The sequence below is a fragment of the Columba livia genome, chromosome 1 (assembly GCF_036013475.1).
Source record: "Columba livia isolate bColLiv1 breed racing homer chromosome 1, bColLiv1.pat.W.v2, whole genome shotgun sequence".
Lineage (NCBI taxonomy): Eukaryota > Metazoa > Chordata > Aves > Columbiformes > Columbidae > Columba > Columba livia.
The window spans coordinates 40550252-40577265 of record NC_088602.1 but is presented as its reverse complement, the minus strand read 5'-3'; the positions used below and the strand labels follow the sequence as shown (position 1 = coordinate 40577265).

General features: G+C 35.2%; 1 protein-coding gene across 4 annotated transcripts in view; it reads left to right on the top strand.

Moving 5' to 3' along the window:
- The window catches only part of PCDH9 (protocadherin 9), a 676092-nt gene extending 649802 nt beyond the window's left edge, over positions 1 to 26290 (top strand). For all 4 annotated transcript variants that reach the window (XM_065055272.1, XM_021286757.2, XM_065055271.1 and 1 more), the window contains one exon: positions 24330 to 26290. In XM_065055272.1, coding sequence (XP_064911344.1) covers positions 24330 to 24703 — 374 coding nt within the window. In that variant the 3' untranslated portion in view covers positions 24704 to 26290. The remainder of the gene's footprint in view (positions 1 to 24329) is intronic.
- The last annotated feature ends 724 nt before the right edge of the window (positions 26291 to 27014 follow it).

Genomic DNA, 27014 nt, shown 5'->3' with positions numbered 1-27014 from the left:
TTCATTACATTTCCAAAAGTTTCTAAATGTAATTGATTAACAGAATACTAAGATCTGTATCATGTTGCTCTGAAAAGTGCAAGTATTTCAAACTTTTTGATTATAGATTGCCATGAGCATTGCTTTCTATGTGTCTGTTTTATGTATCTAATTTGGGCTTAGAGAATCTAAAGGAGCACCTCACAAGTCTTTTTGATTAACACTTGTAGTATGTGGTACTATTACATTTTTTTCTCTTCTTCTGTGAACACATAAAGCTCATCTGGATAAAAGAGGACTTCTGTAAACTTACTCAGGCATAGTGGAAATTCTTTGAGGAATTTTGTGGATTCAACAAAAAATTGTTATATGAAAGCTATATAAGCCTGACCCTCATGACTACACTACCAATAATTCAAATCAAATCATATATAGATTGGTATTTGGTCATAGCAAAAGATACAGCTGTTGTTCCTGTGTAGTGGTGGATGGTCTTACATAATGTCAAAAACTGATATTGATTCATTAAGGTGTTGCTACTTTCAAAACAAACAACCTTCACCTTGCCTTCAAAATCAAGGGGGGAGGGAACAGTTTCTCTTTCTTGGTGTAGCGAGATATTTCAAAAGCTCATTCCCAGATACTTGTTATATTCACAAACTATCTGTGTTAGCTGTTTGCATGATTTACAGCAGAAAGGATTCAGTCTACATGAGAAACCATTGTCTGGAATAAAAAGTACAGTGGTGGTATGCACAGCATAGAAGATAACCTGAGTTCATCAGAGTCCAAGAAGGTGTGGTGCAAGTGAAGTTACATATGCTTATAAGTATTTTACATCCCTTTGTGATGTGTACGTGACACGGTGCACACTCTGAATCTTAAATATTTCTATTTCTCTTCCAGCTTTGAGGAGAAATACTATGTTCGTATTAATTGGTTATCTTTGGCTTAAGCATTTCAGTGTGGTAAATGGATATGCACCCAACTCCCTGAAAGTAATTTGGGCTGTCAGTGAACCACAGTGACTGCTAGTTTGCAGATAATTTCTAGTCTTCTTGGGTCTGTCACATCTCTTTCACAGTACCTATTTACCATCTGAATAGAGAGCCAGCATTCTGCAACAGAAATAAATATATGCAACTTTAATATGGGAATGTTTCTGTGAGGGACTTTTGTTACATTGTTCCACACATAAACCAACCTGAAATTCTGCAATGACAAAAATTACAGACAGGTCTTCTCAAGCAAGCAACAATTAAGGTGCTGCTGGAAGCCAAAGAGCATAATTAATAAGCAGATGACTTTGAGGTTGTCACATAATTTTCTCATGTTGGGATGATGTTTGTGTTAGCTTAGCTCATTCTCTACAGGACACCTAAAAGTATATTTGTGATAGAACAAACAACATACCCCTGCAGATGCAACAGCAGAAGGCTTTGTTGCTTTATGATTCTGGTCCAAAGCTGCCTTATGCTTCTTAGTTTCCAGGAAATCCAGGGTAAACCTTTTATTTACAAATAAGGACCACTTGCCAGAATGGAATAAAAAAGCAACTGATTAATCAGCATGCAGCTTTCATCTTCAAGGGCCTAGTTGCCTGGACCTGTTTAATATTTAGAAGATTAGCCTTGGTGAGAGAAATGTTGTGTGGAAGTGCCTTTGATAGCTCTGTGATTAAGTCTATCATGCTTTGGAAAAGGGATAGCACTGGGTTTGAGCAAGTCTGCCTGATAGAACAGAGAACGTTCATGACTGGGGAAAAAAATTACCTCGTTATAGTTCTGTACTGCTGCCCTTTGAAGCCAAATGAGAGGAAAGCTTGCTTGGGTACTTTAGCTGATAAAATCTGCTTTCTGGAACATGACCAAGTCTCAGCATATATCATCTACGAGAAATAAGGCAGACAAAGGATTGTATTCCTAAATAGACTTGGAATATCTTGGCAACTGCTAAGAAAACACAAATAAATACCCTGCTAGTTCGACCCTTAAATTATGCAGCTGTTCATTACTAGAATTATATATCTCATGCTGCCCTTTGGAAGTAAGGCATGGTGCACAGAGCTGGAACAATTACTGAATTATAGTACAATAAGAAAGACCTCCTGAAGTGTCACATGCATGTAGAGGAAGATAAGAAAGGCCAGCTTAAGTTCTTGGCATTTTAAAGAAGGCAATCAAGAAACCTTTTGAATTCTTTGGTTTTCTTTCCCTGCAGTTCATCTACATTTTTATGCAAGTCTGACAAAGCATCCCATTCATGTGTCAGCACTCTTGTCTCTGGATGCATTAGTGTTTATTACAGGCTGAATTTGCAGATGCTACCATTTGAAAATGGTAATAGAGCCAGTTGTGTGGCCTTAATATTTATATAATTACTAATGATTTCATGCTTCCCTCCCCAGTGCTTCTGAAATAAAAACAGCTACATTAGCATGGTCAAGCATAACAGTGCTCAATACAATCCTGTAAGCTTAAATTGTTTAGCCATAATAGGTTTCGAATTTCATTCTGAAATAAAATATGTTGTGTTAATCAGCTTACTGTTAATGAATGATTTGAGTGATGCATTTGGCACATTTTTGCACATTTAGCTATGATCTGATTTTTTTATATTAATCACACATATAATGTACACTCTGAAGAGTGTTCTGGAGTGTCTTGAATGTTTTGTATTTGTATTTTTCATCTCCCAAAAGCCAGGACTCTAGTCAGCAAATTAGCGTAATAAAACATTTTTTTTTGTAATTCCTTATAGTTATATTTTCAGATATTGTTTCTCTTCATGCATTTGGTTTGTACTGAGAATATCCATAATCATACCCATTAGTTGGATGAAGCATGTCATATAATATTTCTAGTTAAGATATTACTTATCCAGAAATATAACACATTGTTAAAGAATGACACTCTCACAATATATGCAGTCTGATAGTGTTCAATATGCCTGCATCTTAAATGCCTTCTCATATAGACAAGACTAGACACAGGTAATTTTAAAATACATCAGGTTCTCTATTTTATTTCATTCTTCAGGAGTAGGAGATTTTAGTTATTTCTATGTTTTGAAATTTAAGAAAGAATTACTAAATGTAGGTAGACTAGGAGAGCATTTAAGGATGTATATTTTGTTGTTCGTCTGTTGCTTTTTATTCTATTATTTTGTCCAGAGTTTTGAAGGTGGTGGATTCAGATAATTCCCTGTAAATCGGGATCAAATCCTGAGTAAACATCCTGTAAAAATATATGAAGAAAGTATTAAGGAAGGCAAATGTTTTATAATCTGTCCTCCTGTTGTGTAAATATTACATGAGTTAAGAAAAAGTAAAAGCAAAACCTTTTTATTGTAAAGATGAAAAAAGGAATGACTTGACTCTTAGAGAATATAGCTAACAGGGTCTATATGTCTAGAGTTTGAGAATGTGTGAACAGGGAGAGCTCTGATAGGCTTAAAGTGTGGCTATGCCTAAGAAACAGCATCCCCATTGTCATAGCTGAAAAACACTTATTACTTCTCTATCAGATGTTCTGAAACTATGTTCACAGAGGAGATTTACCAGGTCTTCTAAGGATTGTAGAGGGGACTGTTCTTTTGCCTTTTGTCTTATATTCCATTTGCTTCACTCTATTGTAAGCTAGACATCAAAAGCTTGTATCACTGCTAGTTTCGATAAAATCAGTTGTGTAGACTTGGCAGAAGACACTTTTGCTGCTTTCTTAGTGACCCAAGAATAGGACTCTATAAGTTGGGGGAAATAGTTGTGAAAGTGACTAATGCTTGTCTCTGGCTACTTGAACAAGCATCTAATCACTGCTCAAGTAGTAAAGTGCTTACATTACAAGGGAAGTTGTAACTGTGTTCTGCAGCGACAGCTCACAAATCTTTTAAAGACAAAAGATTTATTTAAAAGTCATGAAGATATCTGTCTGTCTCCTACTCCATTTTCAAAACTTAAGCAGACCTTAATCAGAAGCAAAAAAGCCATCTAAAAAGCCATAATTAAGAGACTAACTGTAGTTCTCTCTTTGTCAAAACCATGGTGTGGTGGAGGAGCCCTAGCAGGGAGCTCATGTGCATGGTCTCAGGGCCACACGCTCATAATGCAAGTTACACATGGACATTGCTATGCCTGCACCGCTCCTGTTCTGACTGGTGTGGCATTGTGAGTGGACTTGCTGTTTATTATTAGCTCATATTACTTGTTTGTCATTGATACATAAGGTCAACAGAAGGGGAACTTCAGGACAAGCGAGTGGGTTTTGAAAATTTTTTGCAGAATGAGAGAGTTCCAGAGGGGAAGCAAGAGATGAAGGGTTGTGTGTTGAATGGAGGAGAGCAAAGACTTCTTAGTACCCTGATGAATTTGCAAATAGCATAGGCTTTGTTTTAAAAGTAGAAAATGTATGTTATAAGGATGTTGCCAATACAGATTTGAATGATCCTTGCACTTGTAAATGAAAGCCATTACTAGGACACTCTCTTATGCTCACTGAAAATTAAACTGGGAAAGCTTGCTTTTGCACTAAGAGTTTTAAAAGTCTGTCTGATGGAAGCTATAAAAAAAAATAAAAATTGAAAACTACACTTATCCATGTTTCCAGCCATGTGTTTTAGCTGGTTTAGGAATATGTTTGATCTCTGGGAAATGTTGTTTTTAGATAAGAGAATTGCCAAATTGAAGCATGCCTTTTAATTGGCAATGTTACTAGCTTCAAAGATTCAGAGCTCTAGTTTTGATCTTTCAGGATATGGTTTGAATAATGTGATTTGAAATGTCTAGATATTTGAACTTGTTCTCCCAAATTTCTCTGTCTTTTTAATCTATAAGAATTCTTTACTTGCTATATTTTATTTAGGTTGATACTTTATTAAAACAAGTAAAATGATGTGTAGATGCTCGGTAAATGCTTTGAGAAAAAGACAATAATTATACTAAACCACAATATCTCATAAAGTCATCAGGTTTTTTTTTCTTTTCCTGGCAGTTGTCTGATGAGCAATAGTATATGTTGCAAATGTATAGTTACAAACAACCTGACCTCATTTCATTGTTTTTATGTGGCTGAGATCAGACAGTATTGGATTATTCTTATGTGTTTCTTGCAAAAACAGATATTGGGGGGGATGCCCCCTAACTTTAGTAGTGCTACAACAGTTGATACAGCTGAGGATCTGGCTTATGACTTCTTTGAGCTGTTCCGCCTTGAGAAGGAGAAAAAAAAATAAAGATTTACATTCATTTTGTGATTCTTTGTTCTTATGGAAACTGAAGAGACCTTTTTTTCTATGAGATGAATTTCAGCTTTTCATATCACTTGAGAATGAATTTCAAACACTATGGGAGAACAAAAGAGCATTTCTAAGCAGGAAGAGCATTTCAGCCTAGACATAGAAAACACGACACCCCCCACAGGTCTGGCTTGCTAGAGGGGTATACTAGTCAGTCATCTCTAGCACAGTTATCTCAGTACTTCTTTTGAGTCATGTAAGAAAACCCAAAGTCGGGCCTGTGAGCTGCAGATAACTTTTCCTGAGATCAAACAGAGAAAATAATATCTATTTTGGCTTTAAACATTGGATAGTAAATATAGTGCTGTTGTTTTTATTATTGACAAGCACTTCTTTGTATCTATTTCTCTGCATTCTCCAAATTCTATCATCAGCCATTAGCTCTAGACAATGTAACACGAGATTTTTTTATTTCCAGCAACTTTGACTGCTTGCCTTCTCTTTATGGCTGCTGCTGCTGTTAAAATATTTATATCCTTGATTTTAAATAAATAAGGCCTCTATGTTTCTCTAAATCAATGTGGTTAAAAAACCCTTTCTCCCAGGGAATTCTGGTTGAATGCCAACTTAGCCTTACAACAAAAAGGCACTTTCTTTCTGGAGATTTGTAAGCTCTGGCTGAAATAAGAGGATGATTCTGACAGTGATCCTAGGGTAAATTAGGAGTAATTCAGCTGAAGTAAATTCATGTTGGTGTAAATGAGATCAAAATCAGTCTTTACATATATGAAACAAAGACATATCACAAGAGTCACAGTATAACACTAGAAATGTGTTGTGATGAATTTCTCACTAAAGATTTGAACACTGGCAAACATTTCCCTGATATCTGTCTTAAAAGAGGACAAAAAAAATTCAAAAGGATGTATCATGTATCAGTAGGCAATGAACACAGAGGATTCTTTTGTTGATACAGCAATTGTTTACTTGAATCATGAGAAAAATGGAACAGCTTGTCACAAAAGAGAAAAAAATATCCTGTGTGAATTCCTTTATTCAGGAGGGAGGGATATCCTCTCTTTCAATAACATCACTGTTTTTGTTATGATTAATCATAGCATGCTTTACGTGAAACCATCCTTCAATGGTGCTTTGCTTCAGGGAGATGTCAAATGTTCCCCTCTGAAAAGAAATCAGTTTGAGTTTTGCTGTCCTTCTTGGCTTCCTCATTTAACAGTCCAGAAGAGGCTTAAGTATTTACAGGGCATCTATTGCCATGGTATTAGAGAGCCATGTAATTTGCAACTCACTGCATTGTCCTTTAAGGTATGGAAATTCTACTATCCTCATTTTACAGATGAACAGTAAAGACACAGAGAAACTAAACGACATAGCTAAGGTCACACACATTTTATTTGATTCAGTAGGTATTTTGAAAGATCTGTCTTCTGTTGCTTCAGCTCTAGAAGCTAAGGATCCCACATATACATCTGATCTGGGCACTTTGTGTAATTTAGTAGTCAGCAGGGAAAAGTAGACACTTTCAGGACCTAATTCATCTCACCGTAAAGTAAAACCTAAAGGAGTTCAGGTGAATCACATTGTAAAAGAGCCTATTTAAAGAATCAAGATGATTAGCTGAAAGGTATTCTTCAACTACAAATGCCAGTATTTAATCAGATCATTTCTACTTCTAGTACCTTCTTTTACTAGATGAGATTTTTCAGAAGTAGGTGGATGCTGGACAACATTTATACTGAATAATCCCACCTTCTTGCTAAGAATTCTTATCCTTAATGCTGCATATTCACTCTGTAAGGAGTTATAAATCCTTTTATCTATTTGTATTAGAAATAATGCATTGTGATTATAGTGTCTTAATATTTTATTACAGTGCAAACTTCTATTATACATCAGCTGCCATGACTGTAGTCAGACATTAAGAAATGAAATGTAAGAGCATAAACTTCCACTAATAAGCACAATAAAAATACATCTACTGGTTTTCTTGTGTAATTTTGTTAATATAGCAAGGGCTTTAGTAGTCTATTATCATAAACACTTTGTCACCAGTTTACTTTCATGACAACACTATCTCTGATTTTACAAAGTCATTTTATGTCTCAATTCGTTTACCCCTGCTGTTCACCTTTTCCTCTCTCTGATTTCATTCTCCTAAATTAAACAAGCCAAAATCTTCTAGTTTTCCCTAATAAGAAAGACTCTTGTCTTTTTTTTTTTTTTTTTTAAATTTCTTTCTTTAGTATTTTTCATAAGATAACTTGATCTTTACTGATGGTAATTCCCTGTTCTGTGTCAGCAGGGGATTGTATCAGTCTTTCACAAATATTTGCATCAAGGTTATTACTGAAAATATTATTCAGGAATAGTTCTGATATTGAATTTTGCGGAACCTCTGTCCAGCCTCATGCTTCTGCTTTCAGCACCATATATTCGTTCCTCAAATCAGCCTACAGGTTCTATTAGCATACATTCTAGCTAAACTAAAATAATTTCCTATATGGCACTTCATCATAAGCTTTACTGAAGTCCAAAGAGATGAGATTTATTCAATTTCCTTTACTTCTTAAAATGAAGTAATTTACCATGGTAATCTCACATTTTCTACCATCCTTAATATATGTGTGGCAAATCTTCCCATTTATCAGTTATCATGGTTTTATATTTTCCTTTTTAATTCTTTTTAATTCATTCAGATCAATTCTTATAGATTTGTAGTAACTTGTGCTCACTTTTCTTTCCTCTAAGATTGGCTGTATATTTATGACTTCCCAGACAGGTCGTACACATCTCATACTTCACATAGCTGTAAAATTGGTTGGTGTTGAATTGTGCCTGTTTGTCTGTAGTAAACGGCTCCCCAGTAAACAGCAGGTATCAGCACATCAAGCATGGACAGGAAAGCTTAGGTGATATGCAACAGAGTTAGTATGAAGTTTAATCAAGTATTTTTAGTTCGTTTTATAACTGCTGCAGGCCATGCTGAGGTGGGCATTTGTGCAGACAAATGTTGCAGTCTCAATCAGCTTTGTCAACAAGGAGATCTTACTACCTCCATCTTTTACCTGTAAAATAGTAGGACCCTGAATGTTTACTTGGTAAACTAACATAGACCCAGAGAATACACTGTCGATGCATAGCCATTAGGACAATGAATGTATTTAATATTACTGCCTTCTGGAAAAAGCGTGCTGTGGAAGGAATATGCAAGCTAGTGGTGAACAAATTACCAAGATGTTTATGTCACTCCCCGCATGTTCTTTGACAACACAGGTATAGAAACTGACAAAGCGTGAAGTTTCTTTGAAAGTCAGACTACTGAGAAGTTGCAGTGATTACCTAAGACTGTGAAATAGATTAATTAACAAAGAAAAAAAATGCAGTGCTTAATAAAGAGTTTCATATTAAAGGTGTCTGACAGGTGTTTTCTGCTTTCAGTGCTACTTTCCTTCCCACAGCAGGGAATAACATTTTCTGTTTTAATCAGGAATACTGCTATCACTTAATACCTGAATGCGAAAAAAATGCAATTTACAATTTGCAATATTGAGTTGTTGACCATTCTGCAGTTTTGTTGGCCTGACTCACTGGACTACAGCTATATCTTTGGTCACAGAATTACAGAATGTTTGGAATTGAAAGGTACCTCTGAAGATCATCTAGTCCAACCCACCTGCTAAAGCAGGTTCGCTTGGAGCAGATTGCACAGAAATGTGTCCGGGTGGGTTTTTGAATGTATCCAGGGAAGGAGACTTCAAAACTTCTCTGGGCAGCCTGTTCTACTGCTCAGTCACCCTCAAAGTAAAAAAAGTTTCTGTTCATATTCAGATGGAACCTCCTATGTTTCAGTCTGTGCCTGTTGCCCCTCATTCTACCATTCAGCACCTCTGAATAGAGTCTGGTTCCATCCTCTTGACACCCACCCGTGAGATATTTATAAACATTGATAAGAACGCCTCTCAGCATTCTCTTCTTCATACTGAAGAGACCCAGCTCTCTCAGTCTTTCCTCATAAGAAAAATGCCTCAGACCCCTAATTATCTTTGTAGCATTCCACTGGACTCTCTTCAGTAATTCCTTGTCCTTCTTAAAAAGGGGAGCCCAGAACTGAACACAGTACTCCAGATGCAACCTCACCAGGGCAGAATAGAGGGGCAGAATAGCCTCTCTCATCCTGCTGGTCACACTTTTCCTAATGCACCCCAGCATACCGCCGGCCTTCTTGACCACAAAGGCACATTGTTGACTCATTGGCAACCTGTTGTCAACCAGAACTCCCAGGTCTTTCTCCACAATTCTGCTTTCCAGAAGATCAGCCCCTAACCTGTACTGGTGCACGGGGTTATTTCTCCCTAGGTGAAGGACCTTACACTTCCCCTTGTTGAATTTCGTAAGGTTGTTGTCTGTCCAGTCTTCTTCCATTCCAGGTCTCATCGAATGGCAGCACAGCCTTCTGGTGTATCAGCCCTTCCTCCCAGTTTAGTATCATCAGCAAACTTGCTAAGGGTACACTGTCCCTTCCTCCAGGTCATTGATGAACAGGTTGAACAGGACTGGGGTTAATATTGACCCCTGGGGAACCCCACTAACTACAGGCCTCCAACTAGAATCTGCACCACTGATCACAATCCTGTGAGCTCTGCCTTACAGCCAGTTCATGACCCATTTCACTGTGTACTCATCCAACCCACACTTCCTGAGCTTACCTATGAGTATGCAGTGAGATATAGTGTCAAAATCCTTGCTGAAGCCAAGGTAGACAACATTCACTGCTGTCTCATCTATCCACCCTGTCATACCATCATAGAAGGCTGGAAGGTTGTTCCCTTAATACTGCAGAAATTCTTACTTCTGTGGTGGCAGAGATCTGTGACACTATGAAACTGAATACTGTCTCTGGTATTTCAATGAAATTTCCTTTTATCTTTGTGTCACAATGCAGAAAAAATGAAAATTTTCTCTAGAGAAACTATCCTGAAACCGTTCAGCAGATGCTTTGAGACCATCTGAAAGCTTTGATAGAATAAGGGCGCTGTTCTGTCCAGATGGAACCACTCACAAATAAGGGAGCTCAGGAAAAATTAATTACTTAAATGGGCTTAATTTTGTAAGTAAAAAAAGTCAGCAGTTTAATACAACAATCAGTTTTAAAGAAGTAATCAATTGTATAATGGAAGGTTTCCTAAATTGTGAGTGCACATTAAGAGATCAAAGTGATAAAGTGTCATGGCAAAGCCAAGGGTGGCACATAGCTTCAGACTCAAATACTAAATTTAGATATCTACAATGAAAGTGTGTACGTAAGAGTTAGGTGCTTTAACTTCTCCTTATGGCTAATGGAGATCTAGTATGAAACAGCTAATATAGTGAGCTGCTCAGATTCACTTCTGTACATTTGGTTTGGTGAACTGCTATATTGTATTGACAAGACCAAAAGGATTAACAGGATCTCTGTTAGTTAAAATGAGAGATCAGAAAATACATATATCTATGGTTCCCATGTAAGTATATACATTTTAGATATCTAAATTTTGAATCTGAATCTGAATCTCAGTCCTACACTTGTCTCCTCTGTAGCACTTTGTCACCTTAATCTTTGAAGTTGTATATATACAAGATGAAACCTTCTCTTTGCATAATCGGTTGAGGTAACTGTCTCTAGAGCTGACCCGTGGGGCAGAATGAATCCTACCTTACTTAGGACTCTATATTTGAGTAATCTTAAATTATATACCTTAATGAAGTACAAAAAGAAGCCCCTCATTAATTTTAAGTGAAATCTAGTAACTAATTTAAGTAATATAAATATGTAAGAGAAGGACTTATCATCTAGACAGTTGAGAAGACGGTAGGAGGAAATAGCTTTTTGGAGAAAAAACAGGAATGCTGATGAGACTGGAGTTGAAAACCTGTCAAAAGAGAGTAAGCAGAACTATATATAAACACCTTGGAAAAAGAGCCTTGAGTTGAAGAACTGGCAATAGAAGAACTGGTGTGGTATACGGGGAAGCTAAATGCTAAAGGAATGTCCTGTAGTTCACAAGGGAACTGAACTCATTCCTTCAGTGCATGTGTTCCTAAATCAGGCTTGCTAGTAAAATTAATTTGATGTTCTATGGAGACAAAAGACCCAGTGTTTCAACCAATGAAGGCAGTAGCAAAACTCAAACCTGTTTCAAATTGGAAGAGGTAGGTGTCCAATGAATGTGTGGAAAGACACCTGCCTATAGCTGTTATCCTACTGAATAAATTGGTCTGCAATACTTCTGTTTGTCTACCAGTAAAGTATTCTGCTGTCTCAGATAGGTCATTGTGCTCTTAAGTGTTCAGCATTGTTTCTAAATTACTTGCTGCCTCTGAAGTTACCTTTTAATAAATTAACTCACTTGATACAAGGGTAATAATCTTCTTAAATGTGACTGGTAATTCCCTCATAACTACAATTTTATAACAGTTCCTCTTCTAAAGCTAAATTGTTGGCACAAAGCCATGCATTATTAACTTGGATTTGCAAGGAAAGACTGGGTGTCCTAACCAAGTGTCAGTGAACCTTTTCAGAGTTCTTCAGCTCAAATCAGTCATTGAAAACAAGCACAGGACAAAGCCATTAATGGAACAATCATTCTTAGGTGTTTTGACAAGGCATTCTATAAATGTTAATTAACATCTGCACCACAGTTCCTGCCAGGGCCGTGAAACAGTGGAAATGTTAAATGAACTAAATCCAGCAACTGAAATTCTTAGCTTATGTTTCATATTTTAGTAAATCAGTTTGTTTTGTTTTGTTTTGTTTTAATATACAAGAAGAAAAAAATATATTCTTTAATTCAGGTTGTTAATCTAAATTGCTTCATAGTTTTTCAATTCTGCAAGTTCAGTAAGCACAAAATTATTCATACTGCCCGTTATTTTCAGAAGCTTGAATGTGAAGAGCCTATAACATACCTCACTAAGTATTTGCCCAAAATTGTATTATGCATTGGTTTTTTTTTTCTTTTTATTATTATTACAAGATGGAAAACAAAACCAGTAAATTCAAATATAGGAAATAATTGTTTGCCTTTATGTTTCAAATTGGAACAAGAATAAAAGATTTGGTGAACTGCTAAGTATTTGCAACTTTCATGTTATAGGAATTGTCAGATTCTTACATGAATGGGCAAGGAATATAAGTTTCTAGCCATATTTTATAGTAATGAAAGGAATTCTAAGGAGGTAAACAGGTCTTAAATCTTGTCCTTTGGTATTATACAAAACCAGTGGTTTAAAGGAAGCAAAACAACAGTTTTCCTTTTTTTTTTTCCTGTGAAATTAGGGTTGATTTCCTCTTTAGAAACACAAAGTTCTTTTTCTTTGATGTTCCAAGTAAGATTTGAAAGCCTGGAAGTCTAGCATGTGCCACGGATTGCAATATGACTGTATGACTAACTAAAATTATTTGAAAAATAGTGTATACAGACATTGCTTCGATACTAATTTTTGGTATATTGGATGTAATGACTAAATGTAGCACAGATTAATTTTCAAGCACAATTTAATAAAATGTGTTTTGACTCAGGAACATTTGTTTAATAGGAATTTTACTGTAAACTATATAAGCTCATTAAGAGACTTACTTATGGAGATATTTTCTGAAAAAATGATGTAAATGAACATAGTTTTTAAAGAAAATGAAGGAACTGTAGCATGGGTACAGCTCAGACATAATGAAGAAAAGCACTTTTTAGTATTCTCAGTGTAATATGGCTGCAGTTCTGACAACTCAACTGGCACTGAATTTTACAAAATTAATTGAGATGTCATTATACAAGCAGAATTAAGAAATTGTTCTTTTGTCTCTAGATTAGTTTAATGGTATCTCTGACATCTATGTCTTGTGAAATTTATCAAGCATACATTTTTGTGTAGAATGAGGACAAAATCAAAATATAGTCAAGCTTACTCAGCACCTAATTTAAGCACTTTCTTTTGCAATGTAATTCAATTATTCGGAGTCATGTAGTTTAAGTTAGGAGAATGAGTTGCCAGATTTAGGTCCTATTTCTGCAAAGAGAAAAGTACTTCAAAAGGTCTTTTCAAGTTAGTTAAGCTACTTATTTACATAATAGCACTTATACATAAGGCATCTACCACAAATTCGCAACAAATTCAGTTTAACCTAAATTTTATTTTGGTCTGAACTGTGCTGAAAGAAAATTTGAAAACACAAAAGTGAAAAGAAACATAAATTAGTTATAGTGCTTAATAAAATAAGATGCATTTCAACTTAAATTTAATGTTTACTTAGCTATAATTAACCTAATTACAGAATGAATTTCATCTTTCTGTACAAAAATAGTCTTAATTATATTTCTTAACTAACATTGCATTTTTAGATATCATAGTATATGTCTGCATTTTCATTTTGTTCTTATATGAATTGCTATGTGGATTATAAGATTTGTAGCTTTTTGATTTTTTCCCCCCATTTTTCTTTTGTTGCTTAAAGTAGGCAAATTATTTATCTGTTGTTTTTTTTTTTTTAATTCAAAAATCATGGGGAAAATGTTTACTTTGCCAGTTGCCATTTTACAGAGGTTAATCTAGTGTTAAGAAAATAATATCTGGGAAATAGGACTGAATGTTTAAAAACACAACTAAGTGATAGAATTTACATTTTAGAGTCTTCCACTTACTTTGAAGTGTGGAAAACTAGAATAATTTTGAAGTATTAATTTTTTGAAAGATAACTTGTCAATAGCAGGCTCCCTCCAGTAAGTCCCTTCAACATTTCACAGAATCTTCCTTGCTGGTTATGGTTGAGACGCACAGCCATTTGGGTATTGTGGATAGTGTAGCTGTCTGCAGTTTTATTCAATGACTGCTGGAACCATTATATATATATATATATATATAAAAAATATATATCTGTACTTTATATATATATATGTATTTTTATATATATAATAATGGAAAAACTTTATTCAACTGCATTTTCAAGAGATTACAATGACTTAAACTAACATCTTCTAGAACGACAATGAAGATCTAGATGCATCCATTTTAAATATGTAGAGACAGATGTAATTGCCATCCATGGATTCCCTTTTTATCAATGGACAGAAATGTACACCTCTAGAAAGTGAGTCAGGTCTTCAGAGAACTGAATCACTTTGTGCAAATGCTTCTCTCTACATTAATAACAGAAAGAGGTTAAGACGATGTCATATGCAACTTGAGCACAGCAATTAAGTTGCTCATTTTATGAGTGATTCCATTCAGTTCAATATGTATCACTCTGTTAATTCCATTTTGTTGTTAAATGAAGATAAAGGACTTAGATGGGTAGATAACATACATAGATATACAATATTTATAAAAGTAAAATTGTATAAATAGATATGTTATATATACAAATAAAACACATTAGATACAGTTGTACAGATAGCACAGTTCATCATACATGTGTATATGATGAATTGTGCTTCTATTTGGTTGTGTATTACTAAAGCTAATATCTTTACTTTGATAAAATCACAAGGTATCATAGCTGCCCTCAAGATGTGATACGTATTTATCACAAGTCAGAAGATCAAGCTTTTACTGTAAATTAGAGAGTGATCAGCAAAAGAAAAAAAAAAGAAAACGACAACAACAAAAACCAACCAACCAAACAAAAAAACACACCCCACTCTTTGATTTAGAAATATCTTAAAAATCAGAAAAATCAAATGTAATTCAACTTGACTGGTTTCATTTTTTCTGTTATTGGTCAGGCATATGGCAGCTTCACAAAAAGTTTACAGAACCATATAGTGTTGAAATAAATATTGTTCACCTCAGTTTCACTGCATTCTGTCAGTATTTCTCATTTTGAATAATACCTTTTTTGTCACATTGAATCCTACCTTTTCTCACATGCAATTTCTAGAAATTACTCACCAAATTTTGACTTTATGGCAAATAGTTGACAGAATCTTCCAAATTCAGACTTAAATTGTTTTTGGCTGACAGCAGGTTCATGTTTGGGGCATCTTAATAGATAAAAAAAATGTGACCATGTCAAAAACGATGCTGTCTCAGCAGGTTACCTGTAAATCAATTCAACTAAATATTTTGATCAGGTACCATAAATATTTAGGTGTGAGAGAAAAAAGATAGTAAATTATTGTGACCGTGGAATGACATATAAAATAAAATAAATCTTTTATTATAACCATCCATCACCACCATAGTATTCCAAATACCTGAACACTGACTGTGCTTTGGTATCATTAAGTGATTTAATCAAATTTAGAAGGTTCATTTGAATTCTTTGTGGAATTTTGATTTGTTAGATTGTGCTGCTAAAATCAAAAGTATGGTAGGAAAAAATGCTGGTTTTGAGGAAATAAGATTAGGTGAAAGAGCACTCTCCATAGGAGTAGCTTCAGTGGACTTGAAAATGGATGAGTTCCATTCCATGCTGAAGATGATTGCAAGTTTATAAAGACATGCTGTCTGCTCTTTGTGTGCCATAAAGTCTGTCTAAATAACAATATCCTCTCAGGGAGAGAATCTGCTGTTCTGGCTGCCCATGTATTATTATGTTTGGACTATCTCCATTTGCAAATGTTGACTTTTCATCTCTGACCAAAGACTGAAATCTGCATGAGAGATGTGTAAAACATTTAATCTTTATTTATTTGTTAACAAAAGATATTTTTTTTTGCCAAGTCCTGTTTGCACTTGTTTTCTCCTGCTCTCTCTGGAAGGCAACTGTCTGCATCCACAATGTGACACTTAAGCTGAGAATACAAATTGCGGTCATTTTCAGGGTTTTATTTGTTTGTTTTTAACGATAGAATGCATTAAACCAAAGTAACAATTCCAACTATTATTTTGTATCTTCTGTATTTTTAAAGGGTATGCTATAATTGGCTATATTTGTCAGAGAAAGTTTATACAGATTACAGTTTTATGTTAATATTTGCTGATACATAGATTTTTAAGACCAGAAAGGACCACTAGATTATCTAATGAACCTACATTTTTTACTACAAGCTATAAAGTTTCACCCAGTTAAATTCTGGAAAAAAAAATAAAATAGGTTGGCAGAGAGATCTGAACATGGACAATATGCAAGCCATTATAAGTAACAGAGCTGGATTTCTATGAGAAGTGAAGAGCACTGAATCATGCAGGCTTGAGCTGTTCAGTGTATGGCTCAACACCACTCCAGACTATGACTGCTTTACATGCCTGCTGTGACATATTCCTACACCCTTCACTGCATGGACCATGCCCTTGTGATTTCAAAGAATATAGTAACATGCTTGTAGAATGATCACAAGTCTAACAGTCAATTCATAAAGACTAGACGATGCTAAACAAACTTGACAACTGGTATCCCACAAGCTCAGCAGTCGCATAAAGTGTCTTCAGTAGAGATCAGGAAATGACCTGCTTGCTACTTCCTATGGACAACCGAAGGCTAGAATTTGCTTAAATCTCTGTGACTTTTCATGCAAACAAGAGGAACTACCACTAGGCTATAAAAATGTATTTCTTGCTATGAGATGTCACTAAGAGTTAAGTCCTAAATAAATTCAGTATTAAATAAATTCAGTATTAAATAATATCTGTTATGAAAAATGCAGAACTAAACCAGAAATGTAATAACACACAGCTAAACTAATTTTAAGGGTGGGTTCAGATGGCAAAGGCAAATAGATGTACATGTGGCCTGCCTATAGACTGAACTTTCCATTTCCAAACAGGCTGTTTTGGAAGACTTAATGGGATTGTTAACAACTCTAAACTACTAAACTCTGTTGAAAGTCCTTATATGCTTTCTTTAAGTGTATTTGCTCAGACATCACAGCATGCCAGCTTAGTCTTGAGGCACCTGCTCTGCATCTAGCTATACAGTAGATAAAGCAATCAATTTGTTCGCATCTGCAGAAATGGGCCACAAAATTCCTTCCAAGAAATGTGTAGACAAGCATGTCTACAAAATCGAAGGCTTTATGCTCAAAAGTGTTGAAAAAATAATTCAATTTATTGGAAGGTGTCAACTTTTGGAAGATATCTTGCCTTGGAAAATGCAAGGAACTAAAAATTTATCTAGGCTGCCAGTGCTTCAAAGTGTGGACTACATGGTACATGACTATTTCCTGAGCATGCACACATGGAAATGCATACAGATTTATACTATGTATGCCAATACAGAAAAAGTAGTTGGAAATGGGCACAGAAAGCTAGGCCAGATAACATATTGACAACAGAGCCATTACTGATGGAGGTCTACCTTCTAAATGGTAATAGTATTAAACTTCTAGGAAAGATACACTAAAAAAAACACACCAAAAGAAACTAAGAAAATCTAAGTAGCACTCCTTTTCATAGTAGCTTTTTCACTGGAGCAGCTATAGGTGAAAGGTACTCAAGACAGGAAATATGAAATACTTTTTAATAGTAACCATTTGGTTATCAGACACTTTTCTACTGCAGATCAGTAATTTCAGCATTCCCTAAGTGTGTAAGAAAACATGGTAGTCTCCTTCTCTGCAGGAGGGATTGCAGAACTGTTTCTCATTTAATAGGAGAGCTGTTGTTACCAAGGTTCATTCTTGCATGTCTGTAGGAGAGAGTAGCCAGAATCTATCAGAAAGAAAAGGAAACTTGGAGCTGAGCTTTCCAGAAATGTCCTAAACCACAAGTGTTCCCTGCACAATGTTTGAAACAAAAGGCATGTTCTCTTTCTGCCAATAGGTATAAACTGGAGCAGGGGAGAAATCAGCCTCCTGCTCTGCTATATTGTTCAAAGCTACAGCCTGTTGGTATATGTTAGTTACACTCTTAAAATGCCAAGCACATTTAGATATTCAAGATATGAACAGAAGGGAACAATTACTTTCCTGACTCTGGGAATATTTAGGAATGAAGCAACCTCAGTAATAAGAAGACTGAGGCAATTCTGTGTAGAAGCAGAATTTCAAGCAGTTCCATAAACTCCCATGGAGTCAAAGAAGTCATGCATGACTTTTGAAACTATAGTTTGGATCTTAGACACCTACATTTCAGTGGAACCTATCTGGATCACTTAAGTACTTCACGGAATTATGTAGAAAAACCTTATTCTGCCAGGCCTTCCTGCCTTTTCAGAAAATATTTCAGCTGTTGCATTTCTGTATTCCAGACAGTACCTCCCACACACCCTTACCCTGTGCTACCACTGACTTCTTCTCCCTCCTGTTATTGTGTTAATTAACAGCTCTGGCAGCCTATCTCTGCTAAGTAATGCAGATATAAGCTAACCTTACAGTATTATTTGGTTCAGTAGTGATGAAAAACAAGCTTGGGCCAAGAGAGGGAGCAGGAACAAGCAAGGGTTTCTTGATCTGTACCTGAGTATAGAGGATGCAACTCCAGGATGGAACGAGAGAAGCAGCAGGTTACAAGGTGGTGCTGGTAAGTCTACCAAAACTGGTAGCAGCAAGGATAGGAATCCAGTGACTTTGGAACAAGGTGGTTTGGGGATACAATGTGATTTTATTAGCACTGATTGTGCCATGTGGAATAACCATGCAATAAGCCACTAAAAATGTATTTTTTGTAGTCACTGAAGAATTTTGCTCTTAATTAACCACACCAAGAAAGCACATATGTATGTGGCTTTGTATTCTTGGATTTTTTTTTTTTTTTAACAGACTAAAAGAAGAGAACAGTCTTTTTCATTTATTTAGCTGATACTTAAGAGAAAAAAAAAAAGTCAAAAGCATCTTTTCATTATAAACTGTTTTCTAGTTTTTATATTTATTATATTCAGTAGTTGCAAAAACTCTATGAAATGGGATAATGCCATTTCAGTTCCAATATACATAGGAAAGGCTGTCAAAACATGTGGTCTCAGAAAGGTCATTTAGTAAGTTACCCATGAAAGCTTAGAAAAGCTTTCTGTATTTGAGGTTAAATAGAGCTGAAAATGTTGTTGCTGTTTTTCCTTTTCTTTTTTTATTTTTAAGATGTCATATGAAAAGTTAAATAAATAAATTTGTCTGAAACACAACTATAGCTATGTTCAAATCCACTACTCTTAATGTTAGTGCCCTCAGACAGTGAGTAGCCATTCATTTATATATAAATATATATATATTTTTTTTCAGACCAAAAAGTCTTACTCAGTGAAACTTACCTTGTCTTAACTCTTTCAGAACTGAAGAATGGATTTTCTGGCTTTAAGAGATTTTTAAAGAAGCAGGTTGAAAAGTGGCTAGTCAACACACAAGAAGCTAGTTGTAGTAGTAAGTTAATCAATGAAACAGCAGTTTAGCTTCTGAGGACAAAAAGATAAAAGTTCACACAGAAATTCCAGCATTAGGGTATGACCAGCTCTTGAGTGGCATGTACTATTTTCCTTCTTACACCTGTCTGCTTTTGAGTAGGCAAGTCATGCATCTGCTTGACAGCTATTAACATAATATAATAACAACAAAAGAGCGTTTTTTGGGTAAGTTCTGATATAAATATTTACAAAGACAATTTAAGGGAGTGTTTGTTATTCACTTTTGTGTTTGCTTTCAAAACATTTAACTCCAGAGACAGATGGCTTATACAGTTTTATCAGCACTTGTGTCATTACATATTCAAGCAGCCAAGACTGATAACCAGGCTCACGTATTATGGATTGTTCAGAGAACAAATACTTTGAAAAAAAAATCCCCACATATCAATAAAGTATTTCAGTGTGGAAAAACTTGATACAGAAATTTCAGTGACATTTTTATGAAGAGAAAGGAAACAAATTAATGCAATTATAAAATTAAAGCAGCAGGAACAGGTTTTTAAGTGGTGTCATTGTATGTGGTAATGAAACAACTTTAGAAAATTGGGTGAAAGCTATTGTTCAGCAGTGGTGGAAGAGAAAGATAATTACCATTAAGGCAAGATTATGCTTTCTCAATACAAAGCAGCTAACCCTTCAGTATAAGCTACCCCCAGAAGGTCTCTTTCCCATCGTATTGCTCATGATCATTTCACTTTATGCTACTGAATAGCAACCTGAATAATGAGTCTTAGAAAAGAGTAAACTCTTTACACTTGATAACATAATTACACAAAACAGAAACTGAAAAAAACCGGTATTGTTGAAAGACTTTTTTTTTTTTTGGTGGGTGAAATCCCTTTTCCCCAAATCTGTTTTTCATCTTTTTTCCATGCCTCACAGTAGGACATCTAAATCATGTTCATCACCGTTGTTAGCAATAATATTTACAAAAACATTATGCTAATATCTAAGGGCTTTAATTAGAGATCAAGTGTGACAGACACCACACATGTTGTGAGGGAAGCTGTCTTTTTCCTGAATCAGTAGGCATGGATATTCAACAGTAAAATATATTACTTCAACAATCTCCATTTCTAAAAAAAATAATTTGTGGATTTCTTTTTCTCTTATCATGGCTTAAACCACAAGTGATTGAAATAATAATTGTTAATTATATGTTAGATGAAGTCTTAAGTCCAAGGTATTTTGTAAACTCAAAACTCATAATATGTTAATAATGCAAGTAAATATTCCCTGTATTTTATAGGTTAGAAAGCATGAGTCAGAGTACTGGAAAATATTCATACTCACTTGAATAGAAGTCTGAACCTGTTCTCAATTCTGAACATGCATTTTACTAACAGATTTTTGTATACAGGCATATGTAGAGATGTGTGCAGACTTACACTATACCTCACAGCTATTTGAACAGTTATACAGCTAAAAGAAGTGTCCTACTGGTGATCTTCTGGGATTCTCAGTCCTTTCCTAAAAGGAGAGGGCCTCACTCTGTTTACAGCTGTCACTTGGTACAACCTACATCCATTAAAACATCGTGACTGGCCTGCTACAGAGACTGCTGTAGTCCTGCCTTTGATTTAAGTCTCTGCATGGGGAAGGTTGGCTGGAGGAGGACTTACACACAATAATTAATTTTTGAAGTTCAAGTCGGACAATAGTATTTCGTTAACAAAAACAAACAGAAGCATAAACAAATAAACTAAACAAAAAAATGACAAACAAAATTAACAAGAGACTGGTCCTCCTGATCACCTCAACATTGTTACGATATTCCTATCTGCTGCTTACATATATCTGAATATTTGGGTCCTTTCCAGAAAGTTTATCAACTTAAAGTTGGCTAAAGCAAAGGATTTTTAAAACTCATTCTGAGTTCAAAAGTATTAACTGCCTAGAACTGTTACTAAAGGAAACAAAACACATGAAGTAAATCTTCCAAAGAGTTTAGCATGTAGACACATGCATATTTAGTCCTAGATTAAACCAGATTATTACTAATTTAAATTTTAAATAGAAATAAATGTCTTATCTCTTTAAATTTATTTAACTAGATAGAAAAAGTCACTTATCCTCTTCAGAACTATAGTACTGAAGGCTCTTCCACTAACCTTTTATGTCACTGTAGACTGCAAGCACAGAGTGAGTGCACTGTATTTCTTGAAATGTGTCATTCTGTGATGAAGGGTTTTTTTTGTGTTTTGAAAGTTTTAATCCCTGACAAACCTCTCTTCTTTAGTCAGCAAGATAGTATTGTACTGTGAGAGTAGCCAAGCTGAAAATAGTTCTACGACTTCCCAATTTTTTCTCTGAAAATGGGAAAAGACTTAATTGAAATTAAATTTCTGTTGCCAGGAAAAAAAAATAATCCAGTTTTAACCTATATAACAACCTTTAGAAATGTTAACAATATACCATGAATATTTCCTTATTACTGTTTCTTTTTGTACTAAGTAGCTGCCTCAGTTTGATTATGACTTCATACTACAAGATTCAGATAAGAGCTTTACAAAAAAAAAAAACAAAAAAATATCTTCCAGGGAATTATCACAGTTCTGATTTTAGAATCATGGTTCTTGGTTTTCATTGAAATTTCTGCTAAGTTCCTACTTTACAGACACTTTTTCTTTTTTTCTTAATGGCTATGGCTTAATTATTTCATCTTGTCTTGACCTCAATGGAAAGTAGCATGGTTTCTGTACCTTGTTCATGTTCTAGTTATCAGCAGTGGGACACTTTCTTATATGGGGAATGCAGAAGCACCTTTTATTATGGTTTATTATATTGTGTCACATCAACAGTGTACCTTATATTGTCCAGAGATTAAAAAAAAAAAAAAAAAAAAAGAAAAAGAGCTACTCGGAGATAATATTATTAACTAATTACATTGCAATATGTAGAAATATACCTCATTGCATTTTCTGTATGTGTGTGTAAAAGCAGTGGGTTAATAATCTGAGGAGTTTAACACCTTAAATCTTTATGTGCCAGTTAAAAACAAAAAAAAAAAAAAAAAGAGGAAGAGAGAAGGAAGACAGGCAGGCAGACAGGAAGGAAGGAAGGAAGGAAGCAAGGAAAGAAAAAAGGAAAGAAGGAAGGGCTCCCTCTCCCCAGAAAAAGAACTCCACAAAGCAAACCAACCAACCAACCAACCAACGAAAACAACCACAAACCAAATCAAAACAACAATAAAAACCACAAAACACAACTGAGAAAGAATAGCCATTTCCATAGAATCAATTGGGGTAATTTCAGTATTCAGAAAAAGATCTGTTACTAAGCGTAATTTGTGGTCTATACACGGACTACAAGAGAATGAAATATTATTTGCCATTGTAGCACAGTAACCTTTGTTAGAATGCCCTCACTTAGTATTTTGGTCTCAGTTTTATTATTATAAAGATACAATTTGCTGATACATTTTTCTTCTGATTAGTACTACTATTTAAGATGCTTCATAACTTCACTATTCATGCCTACCTGTTAAGATTCTTTCTCAGTCTACAATTTCCTTCCTGTCACTGGACTGTTTAATCAAGGAAAAAGATAACCTTAACTCTTCAAAATGTCTACAGCCCATTGATTTACTCCGAAATCAAGAAAAGACATCTCAAAATTCTTGCTCGAAATTACAATACAGTTAGCAAAGAATCATATCAAAGCATATCTCAGATATTGAGAAATATCTAACAAAGACACAGAAAGTAATTTCTCTGTTTTTTCCTGGGTTGCCCTTCCTCATGCATCCAGTCAGATCAGATGGGCAAATTCAGCCATTTAGATATGCAGTAGAGGATTTTAGTGCTGCTGAAGACATGGGTGACCTGTCTGCTTGATTGCAAGATGCCTGCAGCTGGCCAGCTGTGTCCTCAATAGTGTGTAAAAATTATGTGGTTATTTAATATGCATAGTAATTCAGCAGACTTAATTTTTGTCTCCTGTGGTCTTCAATGCCTGACTTGCAAAGAATTATGAGACCAGTTCTTTATCAAGCACAAGATTCACATAAGCCTTCTTTTATTTACCCCTCGATATTTATGGTTGCACAGTAGCTATCTCAGATGTGTTTAATAGTCAGAAGAATTATAGATTTTATTCTCTTTCCTGTTACAATGTTTTGAAGTGTTTCATGGTTTTATACTGAATCCAGCAAAGTGTAACTTCTCCTTTACTTGCTGGGAGTGTTCATCAGTTTTATTCACTGGGTAGATGTCTAGAACTGTGCACCAACCTGAGTCTGTAAAACAGCAGACATTAGAATAATTTTGCATACAGAGCTTTCCTGTGGGCAAATCAATTTTTGGATAGTATAGTTTCCTCTCAGTTTACAGTAGGCTGTTAGTTCACCAAGGCTCTGCAGCAGTAAAGTGAGTTGAAAGTCGAAGAGAACCCATCCAAACTGTAGGTCTTTACAAGCAGCATTAATCTCACTCAGAATCTGCAAGGGTATGTTTACTTCCTTGAACATTTTCACCTAGCTAGCTCCACTTTCTTACTGTGACTGAAAAAAATAATTCAAGTTTATTCACATCAGGATATGAGAATGATAACTTCGGGATAACTGAATTGTATTTCCACTTTTAGAAACTATGCAGGTAGCATATACAGGGAGTAACTACTCTCTAACAGAATGAAAATGTATCTAGGAACTACCAGAACAATGTTTTGTTGCAGAATCATTGATAATTTTCTCAGGAGGTGTATGTATACATTTAATGCCAAATATCACAATTTAATATTATGTCTTTTTTTTTTTTCTTTCTCCCTCTTTCTGTTTATTTTTCTTCTACAGATGGGCCTCTTGGGCCACGAGGATTAGCTGAAGCTACGGAGATGTGTACTCAAGAATGCCTGGTTTTGGGTCACTCAGACAACTGTTGGATGCCTCCCAGCTTGGGCCCATACCAACAGCCAAAGTCTCCTCTCTCCACCTTTGCACCTCAGAAAGAATGGGTTAAGAAGGACAAACTAGTTAACGGACACACATTGACCAGGACCTGGAAAGAAGATAGCAACAGAAACCAGTTCAGTGACCGAAAGCAGTATGGTTCCAGTGAGGGCCATTTCAACACTGGCAACCACATGACTGACATCCCTCTGGCCAACTTGAAGTCTTATAAACAGGCCCAAGGAGCTGTTGAGAGTCCAAAGGAGCACCAGCTATAAGAAATGGTTACTTTGGACCAATGACTTTAGCCTACTTAGACTTGCTAATACTGTGTGTGTGTCAGAGCTTTATGTACTGAGTAGACCTCTAGAACTATGCTTCACCTAGCAGAGATATGCATATCTTTAAGTTAGCACCGTGGAAGGTATGATGTCCTGCAACATGAAAGAGTGTTTCTGCTAGTTGTGTGGTTTTGTTAAATCTGCAGAGATCTCTCCAGTTTGCAAACACCCTTTTTGTTTGTTTGTTTTTTGACCCTGGACTGCTGCTATGAAAAACAGAAGATGCATTGGGAGAGTAAGAGAGCAAGAAAGTTCAGTGGATTACAATGATTGGAAAACATATCCAGTTAGAAAATTGTGCTTTTATTGTCATTGATCTATGCTGGGACTGCTATACTTGAGATCATGTTGCAAACAAAACAAATGAAACTGTAAACATTAAACCTATTGTGCTATTAACAATGTTAGTGGACACTTATAAGTCAAACAGTGTTCAAATACTTGTAAATAGAAACAATTATTGCTTAAAATTTTTGTGTACTTATAATGTTCACTTGAAAAGATACTGTAGCACATTTCTGTGTTTCACAGTTGCTTTTTACTTTCCTTCATTTGTTTCCTGTTGTTTTGCTTTTATTTTCAGTGGTGGTGTTTCTGTGTTAGTGGTCTGTCTGACACACAATGTTCCAAGGAACTCAAAACCGTTGTGTTAAAAGTAAAAAAAGAGGTTATGTCATGGAAAGGAAGGTTTCTTATAGAAAAGAAAAAAGCAAAAAAAGAAAATCTTTCTATGTAGTAGCAAATAATGCCAGCATTCAGGTAGAATTTCTTCCTCTTTTTTTTTATTTTTTTCTTTTTTTTTTTTAATATATACGAAAAAAATGAAAGTGCTTGTGTAAGGGCTTAAAAAAATTAGCCTTTTTTATTTTTTTTTTCTTAAACTTACATTATGTTTCATAAAACAAGGAAACTGTAAAACAAAAGAAGAATTTAAATTTGTGGTAGTGGGTGAGAGGGAAAGCCGTTCAGTTGGAATCCCTGATCAAATTAGCTGCAGTCTGTCAGCTCACATCGAACTGGAATATACAGAGGAAATTCTACAGGAGCAAAATACAATAAGCATGTTTAACCAATTGGGCAGGTGTGTGTCTATACCTAAGACAGTTTGTATTGCTGAAACAGCAGCGTTTGTGTTGATCTTCATCTGCGTTAATGTTGTAGTAACACAAGTGTTTTTAGACCATAGCCACAGAATATTTAATGTGTTGTGCCTTTATGATGTAACAGAGCATTCTCCTGGTAGGCTAGTTGGGGGAATTAAAGGGTTAAATCTCTAATTATTGCTGTTTAACTGTTTGTTATCATAGTTGGTCAATGCCTGGCAGGTACCAGTATCAAGTCACCTCAGTCAAACCAGCAGAGTGACTCCTAATGTTAATAAGATCTAAGTTGCACGCAAAGCAAATCCAAATCCAAACATTTCTAGATGGCTTTTGGTAAGGCATGACAGATGATTTACACAAATAAATAGCATGTTAAAAAAAAAAAAAAAAAAGAAAAAAAAAAAAAAGGAATAAAAGAAAAGTCCTTACAGAAAAAAGCAAAAGTTACTTATGCCACAGCGAAACAGTCTTAAAGTAACAAACTTAGCTAATCTGGAGGTGATTTTATTCTTACCAAAAACACAAGCTTCTTTTTTCTTCTTCTTTATTATTTTGTACATAGCAATTCACTTTTTTTTTTTCCCCCTACTTTTTTTTTCCCCCCCCTCCACACTATAACAGGCATAAAAATGGGCTAGGGGTGCATTGCTTATTGCAGTACTTATGTCAGTTTGTGAGGGGTGTTTGATGACTTTGACAGAATAAATATCTAACCAGTTATCCTTGTTACTGCTTTGCCAGTTCAACGTTATTTAGTTATCCAGCTCTTGCAATAAATGTTCTGAATTCCTGATTGTGTTGTGTTAGTTCTTGGGCAGGCGCCTAAGGGACTTTATTCCTATTCATTTCTCTTTTTTTCAGTTGTTGTTGGTTGGTTTGTTTCTTTATTTCATTCTGAATTTCCATTTATATTTCTAAGCATATCACGGTCCATTTCATTCATACAGATAAATATGGAATATACAACTAATGATACAGTCTGAGGGCCATATTCTGTCATTCCTATGGTAAATAGGAACTTAGTCAAAGTGAGTTATTTGAATTGGGTAAAGTGTTATTTGGCACAAAGGTGACAGAATCTAGCCCAAATTTGTTAGGCATACTTAAGCACATGTAATAAGCCTCCTGGAATGAGTCTTTGTAAC